The following is a 14468-nucleotide window of genomic DNA, read 5'->3' as shown; positions in this document are numbered from 1 at the left end:
ACAGGCCACTTCCTGCATGAAACCTTGTCAGGTTTTTGCCTGCCAAAGGAGTTCTGTTATACTCACAGACACCATTCAAACAGTTTTAGAAACTTTAGCGTGTTTTCTATCCAAACCTGAACAATAATATGCATATTCTAGCTTCTGAGTTGGTGTAGGAGGCAGTTAAAAATGGGCACATATTTTTTCCAAAATTCTCAATACTGCCCCCTAGCCCATTAAGGGTCCTAACCTAGGAACTAAAATATTTGTCTCCTTCTCGACGTTGCATGCAGTTCTCTCTCTCCCTTCCTCTAACCCCTCCCTCCCTCCTTCCCTCCCTCTAAACTCACCTATCTGGCAGGACCAGAAAGTCCATACCTCCCAAAAACGAACTTCTGTGGATACAAAACATATCTGAGTCTCTGTGTCGTCTGTCTTTGTGAGAGTGAACAACTGTCAAAATGGCTCAGAAGGGAGTTATGCTGGACCAGGACCAGTTCTGTTGTTCTGTCTGTCTGGGTCTACTGAAGGAACCAGTCACCATCCCCTGTGGACACAATTACTGTAGAAGCTGTATTGAGGGCTGCTGGGATCAGGATGTTCTGAAAGGGGTCTATAGCTGTCCTCAGTGCAGAGAGACCTTCACTCCAAGGCCTAATCTGAGGAAAAATAACATGTTGGCTGATATGGTGGAGGAACTGAAGAAGACAAGACTCCAGGCTGCTCCCCCTCCTGCTCTGTGCTATGCTGGACCTGGAGATGTGGCATGTGATTTCTGCACTGGGACCAGAAAGCAGAAAGCCCTCATGTCTTGTTTGGTGTGTCTGGCCTCTTACTGTGAGACTCACCTCCAATCTCACTATGAATCTCCTGCTTTCAAGAAGCACAAGCTGGTCAAAGCCACCGCACAACTACAGGAGAAGATCTGCTCTCATCATGACAAACTGCTGGAGGTTTACTGTCGTACCGATCAGCAGTGTATCTGTATGCTGTGTACAATGGATGAACATAAAGGCCATGATACAGTGTCAGCTGCAGCAGAGAGGACTGAGAAACAGGTAAGACCAGAACAACTTGTTGGTGACTGTCTGATAAACAAAGAATTAAAGATACAGTAGGAACTAAGGCTGTGTGAATATGAGATCATTCAAGTGAAATCGATCCAGGTCAGAACAAATATGAACACAAACCTTGAGTTTATAGATATGTTAACCCAGATTCTGGGGCGGCAGCGTAGCCTAGTGGTTAGAGCATTGGACTAGTTAATGAAAGTTTGCAAGATCGAATCCCCGAGCTGACAAGGTACAAGTCTGTCGTTCTGCCCCTGAACAAGGAAGTTAACCCACTGTTCCTAGGCTGTCATTGAAAATAAGAATTGTATGGGCCTCCCGGGTGGCACAGTGGTCCAAGGCCTACGACCTTTGGGTTCGAGCCCAGGCTCTGTCGCAGCTGGCTGTGACCGGGAGGACCATGGCGTGGTGCACAATTGATCCAGTGTCGGGAGGGTTAGGCCGGCAGGGATATCCTTGTCTCTTTGTGCACTAGCGACTCCTGTGGCGGGCCGGGTGCAGTACACGCTGACCAGGTTGCCAGATGCACGGTGTTTACTCCGGTATTGGTGTAGTTGGCTTCCGGGTTGGATGTGCGTTGTGTCAAAAAGCACTGTGGCTTGGTTGTGTTTCGGAGGACGCATGGCTCTCGACCTTTGCCTCTCCTGAGTCCGTACGGGAGTTGCAGCGACAACACTGTAACTACTACTAATTGGACACTATGAAAAAAGGTGTAAAAAAAAATAATACTAATTTTTTTCTTAACTTAACTGACTTGCCTTGCAAAATAAAGGTAAAAAAACAACATGTATCACAATTTCTTTAAAGACTCAAACCAAGTTTTTTCACCAATTGGGGTCATACAGCTGCAAAGACAAAGACACAAGCACACATATTTATAACCTCATACTAGGCGAGATCAACTCCTTACACATCTAGACAGCCAATACATCTGTGTTGCTTGGCAGGAACTTAATTGGTTCCTCTCAAATGGCCCTGCCTGATGCTAGAACCTTGGTGGGTGTGGAAGTGTATGTGTGTGAGATAAGACTGTAGTAGGAGGGACATTGGGGTTGGCCTTTCTAGCACCCCTCCCAGAGGTTTCTTCTCACAGACAAATTCCTTGCTCCTCCCTAGTTCTGCAGCTGGCCTGCCTTATCAGAGACTAACTACACTGTTGCATTCCTGTCTCCTCCCTAGTTCTGAAGCTGGCCTGACTTATCAGAGACTGAAACTAGTCTGTTGAATTCCTGGCTCCTCTCTAGTTCTGCAGCTGGCCTGCCTTATCAGAAACTGAAACTAGACTGTTGAATTCCTGGCTCCTCTCTAGTTCTGCAGCTGGCCTGCCTTATCAGAGACTAACTAGACTGTTGAATTCCTGGCTCCTCTCTAGTTCTGCAGCTGGCCTGCCTTATCAGAGACTAACTAGACTGTTGAATTCCTGGCTCCTCTCTAGTTCTGCAGCTGGCCTGCCTTATCAGAGACTGAAACTAGTTGCCCTTTGCCTCCCTCTTTAGGAACAGTGATATTCAACAATAACATGTTTGAACAGAATATTTCAGCACTTCCCCTTGTCTCTCTCAGTAACTTTCCATACACCAAGTTCCTATCCACCCTTCATTGACCCCAACATATACAATCCTTATACATGTAAAGTCATCAATAAGTTATAGTATGGTAACATGAATAAGTATATTTCTAGCTAGAATACAACAAGTCAAACATCATTATCATTCGTTATTAAACACCCAATCAACTCCCTGATTTGTGTACAGTTAAAACTATAATCATTCACACGACTACATAATGATATAATTTCAGACAGACACTTCCTCAATATTTGTATCCCTATTTTCTATGGGCCCTATGTCACATTACTATACTATTGATCTACTGGACTAATAAAGCTTGATATCTCATTGAAGAGTGATTCTCCACAGAGGCAGCTGGGGATGAGTCAGCAGAAGGTCCAGCAGAGATTCCAGGAGAGAGAGAAGGAGCTGAAGGAGCTCCAACAGGCTGTGGAGTCTCTCAAGGTGAGTATTGTTGACCAGAGGAGACACACCATTTCACATCTCTCCTCCAGTCAGAGAGAGGGAGAGAGGTAGAGAGGTCCCTATCCAATCCCACTGACCCCACCGTTGAGAACAGGCTGTCTTGACCCCTTTCAGAGAATAGACTGTTTAATGTCACCGACAGGATATGAACCCTGGTCTACTGCAGGAGAAACCAACATATTGACCATTACACCAAGAGGACGTTCCCTATTGGGCCGACACTGATTTAGAAGTCGCAGGCGGGGCTACCTCATCACATAACCATGAGTAACCATGACTGACTCATGTCCCCTTTACATTAACATGGAGCTCTCTCTCAATTCAATTCAAAGGGCTTTATTGGCATGGGAAACATATGTTTACATATGAACAGAAATGAACAGTGAACATTACACTCACAAAAGATTCAAAGAAATAGAGACATTTCAAATGTTATAATTCAATTGGAAAACTGAGTTTTTTTGTGGTTTCACGGTGGGTGGGACCTTCGATATTTGTTTGTGTTTCTTCTGACCAGAGAGAGTGGTCGCTCCGTGTCACGCAACTTGGGTCAAGATCTGATTCTTGTTTTGCTCTTAGGAACAGGAGACCATTGAAAGGAGTGATTTCTGGGGTAGCATTAGTGTGGAGGTGGAGCAATTGAAGTTGAAGGCTCTTGGTGTTTGTGATGCCCACCGTTTGGTGTGAAGCAGACCAGGTGGGGAGCGTGGTGAAACAGAGGAGTCACTGTCAGCGTTTGAGTCTTTACTCGACAAAGTCATGTTAGGATATATCAGTTATCCTGTTAGAGTCTTTGTGTTGAATCCACTGAGCTGTTTCAGGTGCAACGTTTATGGTCATGTTGCAGCACTTTGTAGGAGGGAGATTCCAGGATGTGGGAAGTGTGCAGGAGGTCATGGGATAGAGGACTGTGTAGTTTCGGTGGATAAAGTTGTGTCAACTGTAGGGGTACACATGTTGCTGGGGATCAGAGGTGTCTGGTGAGAGAGAGGCAGGTTGAGGTGGCTAGAGTCAGAGTAGTGCAGAAGGTGTCGTATGCTGAGGCAGTGAAGAAAGTAGAGGAGGATGGGTCAAGGGTGATGATCCTGAGAGGATCCCCTGTGAGTAGTAGATCTGTTCCAGCACAGAGGAATTGGCCAACGAGTGATATATGCTTCAGTAAGGTTGGCTTCTTAGAGTTCAAAGCAATGGTTATCAACTGTACCTCAGAAATGGAATGTAAATCACAGACAATATATGTTGTGGTGGCAGCTGCAGAGAAGTATTTGGTCATATGAGATTTGACTTCAGAAGAGTTCCAGGGTGTGTTGAGTGGTGGTGTCCCGTCCTCCCAGGTAATTGGCATGGTGCAGGAGCAGATAGGGTCAAAGTAGTGGAATGGGGTAGTGGGTTTTTAATGAGTGTAGGGTTAGTTGGCATGGTGCAGGAGCAGATAGGGTCAAAGTAGTGGAATGGGGTAGTGGGTTTTTAATGAGTGTAGGGTTAGTTGGCATGGTGCAGGAGCAGATAGGGTCAAAGTAATGGAATGGGGTAGTGGGTTTTTAATGAGTGTAGGGTTAGTTGGCATGGTGCAGGAGCAGATAGGGTCAAAGTAGTGGAATGGGGTAGTGGGTTTTTAATGAGTGTAGGGTTAGTTGTCATGATGCAGGAGCGGATAGGGTCAAAGTAGTGGAATGGGGTAGTGGGTTTTTAATGAGTGTAGGGTTAGTTGGCATGGTGCAGGAGCAGATAGGGTCAAAGTAGTGGAATGGGGTAGTGGGTTTTTAATGAGTGTAGGGTTAGTTGGAAGGGTGTTGTTTTACTTGAAAAAATATGAAATGTTCCTTTTCCCATTTTGTATCACAAAGTAAAATAGATTTATATTATAGTCCAGTTGGGGGCGATAATACAACATATTGGATGCCAACCGCCGTTAAACTCCAAAGAAGAAGAAACGTTTTATTATGTCTATGTACAGTGTTGTAACGATGTCTCTCTCTCTCTCTCTCTCTCTCATTCCATCAATTTCGTGGTAGTTGGTTGTGTGGGTCTCTGGTTATGAATGGGGTGCTGACAGACAATCGTTGATGGATATTTATTGAGCTCTGATCAGGACGACAATTGATTACGGGTGTATAGTTTATGGAACAGCAGCAAAGACTTAAGCTGGACAGAATCCAGTATATAGCTTTAAGGATATGTATTGGTGCATTTAAATCAACATCTGTATGTGTCTTACTAGTGGAGGCAGGTGAGATGCCTTTGGGTATACGGTGTAATAAATTGTCATTATCTTATTGGGTTGCAAGGCTGTGAGGTTGAGCATCCCACTGCTACTGTTCTAGATGACTGTTGGGAATATACTAGTAGACAAGGCAGTGGTTTTGGTTGGACAGTTGTAGGTATCAATGTTATTATGGAGAAATGAGAGAATGGGTGTAGTAGTGCGATTCTTGCTGGGTCCCAGCACATTCAGGTGTGGAAGGGAATGATTTTTATTTTTTATTTTTTTTTTGACCAGAAATTTTGACCAGAAATTGTAGACCAGTTAGCTAAAAGAGCTTTAAAACAAGATATAATATATATTAATGTTCCACAGGGTAGAGGTGAGGACAAATGTAAGATCAGAGACATTTTGATAGATGTGTGGCAGAAGAGATGGGACTCTGAGCACAAGGGACGGCATTTATATGTCCTCTAAAGGTTGGTGGACCAAGGTTCAAAGGTCAGATTAGGAAGGAAGAGGTGGTGTTTACTCAATTGTGTTTAGGACATTGTATATTGAACTGGTCCTTACATCTGGTTGGCAGCATGTGAATGGTTTGTGTCTGGAGGGTATTGTCAATGAAGAGGTGGAGCATGTGTTGTTATATTGTTGTAAGGATGTTGAAGAGAGGGAAAGATTGAAGTGTAGGGTCATTGAGGTTGGATGGGGTTGGGGGGTTTGGAAGGGATTTGGGGGATGGAGGAGGGTCTATTAGAAGTTAGTAGGACTCTTTTTTATTTTCTCAGAAGTACTGAGTTAGGTAGGAGGATTTAGAAATGGTGTAAACCGTGATTGAACACACTCCAGCACAGTAGGTGGCGCCATGCACCTTTAACGTTGATTTGCGGACCGCCATTATATCATAGAAGAAGAAGGTGTTGTGGTTCCTGAGGAGGGCTACTATTCTTTTTGCGTATTTTCCAAATGTATTTTGTAGTTGTTAAGGGTTTATTTGTTAGTTTCCACTGTTTATCGGTTAGAGTTGAGGGGGGAGTAGGGTAGTTTGTTTGGGAGGTGTGATGTCCTCAACCGAGTGGAGAAGAAACGCTGTCTCTTCAGGTGCGTTCTGGAGAATGGTGTGGAGGAATTATTGATCATGGTCGGTGAACAGGTGGGAGAGGAACATATACACTCTGTATCCAGAATGAACAAGGCGGTGGTTGTGGTAATGTAAAAGGTGAGTCTTGTTACCCGGCTAGTTACCAGTATGATTTATGTGAGGGGGGTGTTGGTGCTGATTTCAACAAGAGTAGTGGTGTCTAATCTGCCTCCGTTTATTACGGACGAACAGATCCGTAAAGAGTTGGTTCGTTTTGGTCCATTTCCAAGTGGTTTTCTGAACTAAATTCAAGGTTAAACAGGGGAGGGGTGGTACACAGGGTTTGTTAGCACAGATAGTGTGGACATTTTTTACAAATATTTTCTGATGAAACTATCCGCCAAGGAGCCCAGTGATATAATATTAGCATATGTCCCAGCTGTTTGCTGTGGTTTTGAAGTAAATCTCTTCCAGCCCACGTTAACCTTGTAGGTTTACCTCAGGTAACTTATTGTTAACTAGGTTACAGCTACTTGGTGAGGAAGCTCACTGTTCACCTGGTTACATGTTGTAGTGACCTACAGTGTTAGTGAGTAGAACAGATGGTTGGTGCAAAGACATCAAACGTTAAACAGATTTTATTTCAGAAAAAGGTTTAAAACCTAAACAAAACGTATGTCCCTGTCCTCTTTTTCAAGATGTCCCGATTTAAACAGATTTGTTGTTTCTAAATGGCTGCTGGGTAATTTGATAATCGTTGAAATCTGTTGGTTCGTAGACATCAAATAGAGAGAATGCTGCGCAGGTTCACTGAGTTGTAAACCAAATGGATAGGTGGAGCTCATTGATTTGTAGCTCTGACTCAGTTGCTACCTCAGATTATGAGTCTATCAAGTGTGGTGAATGAGGTATGTAGTACCCACAGAAGACCACAGGGAGGAGCAAGAGAGATATAAACCCATACAGTTTTTCCCTTTAAATACCCTGAACCTAACAATCAATCAAATGTATTTATGAAGCCCTTTTTACATCAGCAGATGTCACAAAGTGCTGTACAGAAACTCTAACCCTACGTATAACCTATTTTAGCCTGAACCCTAATTCTAGGGTAGGGTAGCCTACAACTATTTTAGTAATAATATTATGTTAGTAAATACCGTTTTAGTACTAAATAACATTTGTTATTTTTTAAATAAAACCTATGTAAGCATTTGTTTTTTATTAGTTATTTTATTATATTTATTATTGCAAGGCAGAACACTTGATAAACAAGACTCATTTGTTTTATATGTTAAATGTGGTTTGAACTGGGTGACATAGTAACCTCTATGTGAAAGTCCAACAATTGGCGTGGGACAGGTGGGGCAGGTTTGAGACTGATCTCTCTAATTAAATACACTTTATTTCTCAGCTGCCTCACCAATGTCTTTACGTGAATTAATAACTTTTAATTGGTAAATATTTCCAATAGATGGCAGCATAAGACCACGTAGCATCAGTAATAGGCTACAAGGAGCAATATGATTGACATAAAATAGCATGCAACCAAAGACAATGTCCCATGATTTTCTAAAATGGTAACTACCTACTGTCTCTGTCTCTCTGTTTCTCTCTCTCTGTCTCTCTCTCTCTGTCTCCCTCTCTTAACAGCGCTCTGCACAGGCAGCAGTGGAGGACAGTGATCAGATCTTTACTGAGCTGATCCGCTCTATTGAGAGAAGGAGCTCTGAGGTGAAGCAGCTGATCAGAGCCCAAGAGAAGGCTCAAGTGAGTCAAGCTGAAGGACTCCTGGAGCAACTGAAGCAGGAGATAGCTGAGCTGAGGAAGAGAAGCACTGAGCTGGAGCAGCTCTCACACACAGAGGATCACATCCATTTCCTCCAGGTAACTAAACTGTCTTGTTACATGTGATATGAAATTAACTTCATGTGAAACTATTCATCTCAATCATTATGTTGTCCTGTCTGTCTCTCTGTCCCTCTCTCTCTCTCTCCCTGTCCCTCTCTCTCTCTGTTCCTCTTTGTCCCTCTGTCCCTCTCTCTCTCTGTCCCTCTCTCTCCCTGTCCCTCTCTCTCTCTGTTCCTCTTTGTCCCTCTGTCCCTCTCTCTCTCTGTCCCTCTCTCTCTCTGTCTCTCTCTCTCCCTGTCCCTCTCTCTCTCTGTTCCTCTTTGTCCCTCTGTCCCTCTCTCTCTCTGTCCCTCTCTCTCTCTGTCCCTCTCTCTCTCTGTCCCTCTCTCTGTCTGTGTCCCTCTCTCTGTCTGTGTCCCTCTCTCTGTCTGTGTCCCTCTCTCTGTCTGTGTCCCTCTCTCTGTCTGTGTCCCTCTCTCTGTCTGTGTCCCTCGCTCTGTCTCTGTCCCTCTGTCCCTCTTTGTCCCTCTTTGTCCGTCTCTCTCTCTGTCCCTCTCTCTCTGTCCCCCTCTCTCTCTGTCCCCCTCTCTCTCTCTGTGTCCCCCTCTCTCTCTCTGTGTCCCCCTCTCTCTCTCTGTGTCCCCCTCTCTCTCTCTGTGTCCCCCTCTCTCTCTCTGTGTCCCCCTCTCTCTCTCTGTGTCCCCCTCTCTCTCTCTGTGTCCCCCTCTCTCTCTCTGTGTCCCCCTCTCTCTCTCTGTGTCCCCCCTCTCTCTCTGTGTCCCCCCCTCTCTCTGTGTCCCCCCCTCTCTCTGTGTCCCCCCTCTCTCTGTGTCCCCCCCTCTCTCTGTGTCCCCCCCTCTCTCTGTCCCTCTCTCTCTCTGTCCCTCTCCCTCTCTGTCCCTCTCTCTCTTTGTCCCTCTCTCTGTATCTCTCTGTGTCCCTCTCTCTGTGTCCCTCTCTCTGTGTCCCTCTCTCTGTGTCCCTCTCTCTGTGTCTCTCTCTCTCTCTCTGTCCCTCATTGTCCCTCCCTCTCTCTGTCCCTCTCTCTCTGTCCCTCTCTCTCTTTGTCCCTTTTTGTCCCTCTCTCTCTTTGTCCCTCTTTTCCCTCTCTCTCTGTCCCGCTCTGTCTCTGTCCCGCTCTGTCTCTGTCCCTCTATATCTCTGTCCCTCTCTGTCTGTCCCTCTCTCTCTCTTTGTCCTTTTTTGTCCCTATCTCTCTTTGTCCCTCTTTGTCCCTCTCTCTCTTTGTCCCTCTTTGTCCCTCTCATTCTTTGTCTCTCTTTGTCCCTCTTTGTCCCTCTCTCTCTTTGTCCATCTTTGTCCCTCTCTTTGTTTGTCCGTCTTTGTCCCTCTCTCTGTCCCTCTCTCTCTGTGTACCTGTCTCTGTCACCTCTGTTTGTGTCCTTGTCTCTGTGTCCCCCTGTCTCTCTGTGTCCCCCTCTCTCTCTGTGCCCCCCTCTCTCTCTGTCCCTCTCTCTGTCCCCATCTCTCTCCCTCTCTCTGTCCCCATCTCTCTCCCTCTCTCTGTCCCCATCTCTCTCCCTCTCTCTGTCCCCATCTCTCTCCCTCTCTCTGTCCCCATCTCTCCCTCTCTGTCCCTCTCCCTCTTTGTCCCTCTTTGTCCCTCCCTCTTTGTCCCTCTCTGTCCCTCTCCCTCTCTGTCCCTCTCCCTCTCTGTCCCTCTCTCTTTGTCCCTCTCTCTCTTTGTCCCTCTCTCATTGTCCCTCTTTGTCCCTCTCTCTCTTTGTCCCTCTCTCATTGTCTCTCTTTGTCCCTCTCTCTCTTTGTCCCTCTCTCTCTTTGTCCCTCTTTGTCCCTCTCTCTCTGTCCCCCTCTGTGTCCCTTTCTCTCTGTGTCCCTCTCTGTCTCTCTCTCTGTCCCTTTCTCTCTCTCTGTGTCCCCCTCTCTCTCTGTGTCCCTCTCTGTCCCCCTCTCTCTCTGTGTCCCTCTCTGTCCCCCTCTCTCTCTCTCTGTGTCCCCCTCTCTCTCGCTGTCCCTCTCGCTGTCCCTCTCTCTCTTTGTCCCTCTCTCTCTTTGTCCCTCTTTGTCCCTCTCTCTCTTTGTCCGTCTGTGTCCCTCTCTCTCTGTGTCCGTCTGTGTCCCTCTCTCTCTGTGTCTCTTTGTGTCCCTCTCTTTCTGTGTCCCTCTCTCTCTCTGTGTCCCTCTCTCTCTCTGTGTCCCTCTGTCTCTGTGTCCCCCTCTGTCTCTGTGTCCCCCTCTGTCTCTGTGTCCCCCTCTGTCTCTGTGTCCCCCTCTGTCTCTGTGTCCCCCTCTGTCTCTGTGTCCCCCTCTGTCTCCGTGTCCCCCTCTCTCTCCGTGTCCCCCTCTCTCTCTGTGTCCCCCTCTCTCTCTGTGTCCCTCTCTCTCTCTGTGTCCCCCTCTCTCTGTGTCCCCCTCTCTCTGTGTCCCCCTCTCTCTGTGTCCCCCTCTCTCTCTGTGTCCCCCCTCTCTCTCTGTGTCCCCCTCTCTCTCTGTGTCCCCCTCTCTTTGTGTGTCTCTCTCTCTCTGTCCCACTTTGTCCTTCCCTCTCTCTTTCTCTTTGTCCCTCTGTGTCCCTCTCTCTCTGTGTCCCCCCTCTCTCTCTTTGTGTCCCCCCCCTCTCTCTGTGTCTCTCCCTCTCTGTCCCTCTCTCCCTCTCTGTCCCTCTCTCCCTCTCTGTCCCTCTCTCTGTCCCCATCTCTCTCTCTTTGTCCCTCTGTGTCCCTCTCTCTCTCTCTCTCTCTCTCTCTCTCTCTCTCTCTCCCAGAGTTATCAGTCTCTCTCCTGTATCAGTGTATCTTCAGACTTACCCAGCATCGTTGTCCGTCCTCTTCAGTACTTTGGAGATGTGAGTAAGACTGTGTCTGAACTGAGAGAGAAAGTAGAAGACTTCCTTAAAGGAGAATGGACCAAGATCTCCACTACAGGTGTGTTGAAAACAATAAGAACATACACTTTAGACCATTGAAAGTTCCCTACTAGTCATATACATGTGGAATATGGTATGATGATAACATTCCCTCTCTCTGTCAATGTGTTTGTGTGTCTGTAGTGAATATAGTGGATGTTGTACTGCCTCCAGAGCCCAAGACCAGAGAACAGTTGTTACAATGTGAGTCTCTTTATTGTGAAGTAACTAACAGTCTCTTTTTACTGACACTCCTAACAATCCCTCTAGAAATATATAGCAATAGTAGATCTAATCAAAGACTGGGTATCTATCTGACTCCTCATATTTCTCTGATTTGATCTCTGCTGTGCTCTAATCAAAGACAGGGTAGACACAGTATCTGACTTAACTTATTGTTCTGACTCCCCTCATTGGTCTCTGCTCTTCTCCCAGATTCCTGTCAGCTCACACTGGACCCAAACACAGCATGCACACGCCTCTCTCTGTCTAAAGGGAACAGAAAGGTGACCTGTACAGACCAAGACCAACCATATCCTGACCATCCAGACAGATTCACCAACTGGTTGCAGGTTCTGTGTAGAGAGGGTCTGTCTGGACGCTGTTACTGGGAGGTGGAGTGGAGTGGGGAGTGGGTTGAAACAGCAGTCTCATATAAAGACATCAGCAGAACAGGGTCAGATAGTGGATTTGGACACAATAACAAGTCCTGGAGTTTACAGTACTATAGAGGTGATTATTGTTTCAGACACAATAATGTTGGGACTGAAGTATCAGGCCCTCAGTCCTCCAGAATAGGAGTGTACCTGGATCACAAGGCAGGTACTCTGTCCTTCTACAGTGTCTCTGACACAATGACCCTCCTCCACAGAGTCCAGACCACATTCACTCAGCCCCTCTATCCTGGGTTTTGTCTCAATGGTACTGCTGAGCTGGTTAAACTGTAGTAGGGTCCACATAGATACTAGTCATGCTGGTGTAGACTATAGCTGAGCTGGTTAAACTGTAGTAGGGTCCACATAGATACTAGTCATGCTGGTGTAGACTATAGCTGAGCTGGTTAAACTGTAGTAGGGTCCACATAGATACTAGTCATGCTGGTGTAGTCTATAGCTGAGCTGGTTAAACTGTAGTAGGGTCCACATAGATACTAGTCATGCTGGTGTAGTCTATAGCTGAGCTGGTTAAACTGTAGTAGGGTCCACATAGATACTAGTCATGCTGGTGTAGTCTATAGCTGAGCTGGTTAAACTGTAGTAGGGTCCACATAGATACTAGTCATGCTGGTGTAGACTATAGCTGAGCTGGTTAAACTGTAGTAGGGTCCACATAGATACTAGTCATGCTGGTGTAGTCTATAGCTGAGCTGGTTAAACTGTAGTAGGGTCCACATAGATACTAGTCATGCTGGTGTAGTCTATAGCTGAGCTGGTTAAACTGTAGTAGGGTCCACATAGATACTAGCCATGCTGGTGTAGTCTATAGCTGAGCTGGTTAAACTGTAGTAGGGTCCACATAGATACTAGTCATGCTGGTGTAGTCTATAGCTGAGCTGGTTAAACTGTAGTAGGGTCCACATAGATACTAGTCATGCTGGTGTAGTCTATAGCTGAGCTGGTTAAACTGTAGTAGGGTCCACATAGATACTAGTCATGCTGGTGTAGTCTATAGCTGAGCTGGTTAAACTGTAGTAGGGTCCACATAGATACTAGTCATGCTGGTGTAGTCTATAGCTGAGCTGGTTAAACTGTAGTAGGGTCCACATAGATACTAGTCATGCTGGTGTAGACTATAGCTGAGCTGGTTAAACTGTAGTAGGGTCCACATAGATACTAGTCATGCTGGTGTAGTCTATAGCTGAGCTGGTTAAACTGTAGTAGGGTCCACATAGATACTAGTCATGCTGGTGTAGTCTATAGCTGAGCTGGTTAAACTGTAGTAGGGTCCACATAGATACTAGTCATGCTGGTGTAGTCTATAGCTGAGCTGGTTAAACTGTAGTAGGGTCCACATAGATACTAGTCATGCTGGTGTAGTCTATAGCTGAGCTGGTTAAACTGTAGTAGGGTCCACATAGATACTAGTCATGCTGGTGTAGTCTATAGCTGAGCTGGTTAAACTGTTGTAGGGTCCACATAGATACTAGTCATGCTGGTGTAGTCTATAGCTGAGCTGGTTAAACTGTAGTAGGGTCCACATAGATACTAGTCATGCTGGTGTAGTCTATAGCTGAGCTGGTTAAACTGTAGTAGGGTCCACATAGATACTAGTCATGCTGGTGTAGTCTATAGCTGAGCTGGTTAAACTGTAGTAGGGTCCACATAGATACTAGTCATGCTGGTGTAGTCTATAGCTGAGCTGGTTAAACTGTAGTAGGGTCCACATAGATACTAGTCATGCTGGTGTAGTCTATAGCTGAGCTGGTTAAACTGTAGTAGGGTCCACATAGATACTAGTCATGCTGGTGTAGTCTATAGCTGAGCTGGTTAAACTGTAGTAGGGTCCACATAGATACTAGTCATGCTGGTGGTGATGGTCCCCAGATGTGATGATTTATTCTTCTCTGTTTTATCTACAATGATTTAACTGATTTGATCTTCAGATGTTCTGAATTAAAATAAACATTCAATGTATTCATACTTATTATAGTGCAATGTTTCAATCTTGTACATTTCTATGAATCATGATGTATGGTGTTGATGTATATTGGTTGTCATTCAGAACCATTGATATGTTTTCTCAGTTGGTTCTCTGTCTCTATGTAATTCTCCTCAGTATCATTGATCAGCTTGTAGGCTCGGCCCTAATTGATGTGTTCTCTGTCACCTGGAGCTGCATGGAAAATGGTCCAGGAACAAAAGGACAATTCAGGACTAGTCAGCCCACTACAAGCTGGAATCACTTACTTTCTACTAACGTATATGGTCTGGTTTCCCAGACACAGATTAATCCTAGTCCTGGACTAAAAAGCATGTTCAATGTAGATGTCCAGGAAACCGGCCCTAAATGTGTCATCTTTCATCCTCCCATACTGCTCAGTCCAGCAACATTAAACCTGTCCAGCAGGTGGTGATATTGACCAAACAATAAAACCAGCAGATATCTTGACTTGCCACTCAGTATATCTGTAATGTTCAGAATAGTACTTTAATATCATTGGAGATTGATGGTCTTTTTAATCCACTATCCAGAGTCAGGAACAGATGAAGTTAGGTCTGCTACTGTTCAGTGATTAAATATGATTTATGGTGATGGGAAATAAAAAATACAACACTAAACTTCATCTAGTAATAGTTTTCCTTTGTTATTTATTCCAAGGTGTGTCTACCTGTTGGGGCTAGGGGGTAGTATTGAGAATTTT

General features: G+C 45.5%; 1 protein-coding gene across 1 annotated transcript; it reads left to right on the top strand.

Moving 5' to 3' along the window:
- The first annotated feature begins 388 nt into the window (after positions 1-388).
- LOC106598912 (tripartite motif-containing protein 16) lies at positions 389-12110 on the top strand. The gene is made up of 6 exons (XM_045711508.1): positions 389-1040; positions 2972-3067; positions 8023-8256; positions 10967-11126; positions 11252-11311; positions 11543-12110. Exons 1-6 carry the CDS (start codon positions 444-446, stop codon positions 12052-12054), a joined length of 1659 nt encoding a protein of 552 aa, XP_045567464.1. The 5' UTR covers positions 389-443; the 3' UTR covers positions 12055-12110.
- Positions 12111-14468: the final 2358 nt, after the last annotated feature.

The sequence above is a fragment of the Salmo salar genome, unplaced genomic scaffold (genome assembly GCF_905237065.1).
Source record: "Salmo salar unplaced genomic scaffold, Ssal_v3.1, whole genome shotgun sequence".
In the NCBI taxonomy this organism is placed as follows: Eukaryota; Metazoa; Chordata; class Actinopteri; order Salmoniformes; family Salmonidae; genus Salmo; species Salmo salar.
Note: the sequence above shows the minus strand (reverse complement) of the source record. Positions and strands in the feature narration are given on the sequence as shown.

Excerpts from the sequence above, each read along its gene's own strand:
- LOC106598912 (XM_045711508.1), top strand. The coding sequence starts at position 444 with ATGGCTCAGAAGGGAGTTATGCTGGACCAGGACCAGTTCTGTTGTTCT. Across the intron at positions 3,068-8,022 it reads AGGCTGTGGAGTCTCTCAAG|CGCTCTGCACAGGCAGCAGT; the intron begins GTGAGTATTGTT and ends CTCTCTTAACAG. Across the intron at positions 11,127-11,251 it reads GACCAAGATCTCCACTACAG|TGAATATAGTGGATGTTGTA; the intron begins GTGTGTTGAAAA and ends GTGTGTCTGTAG.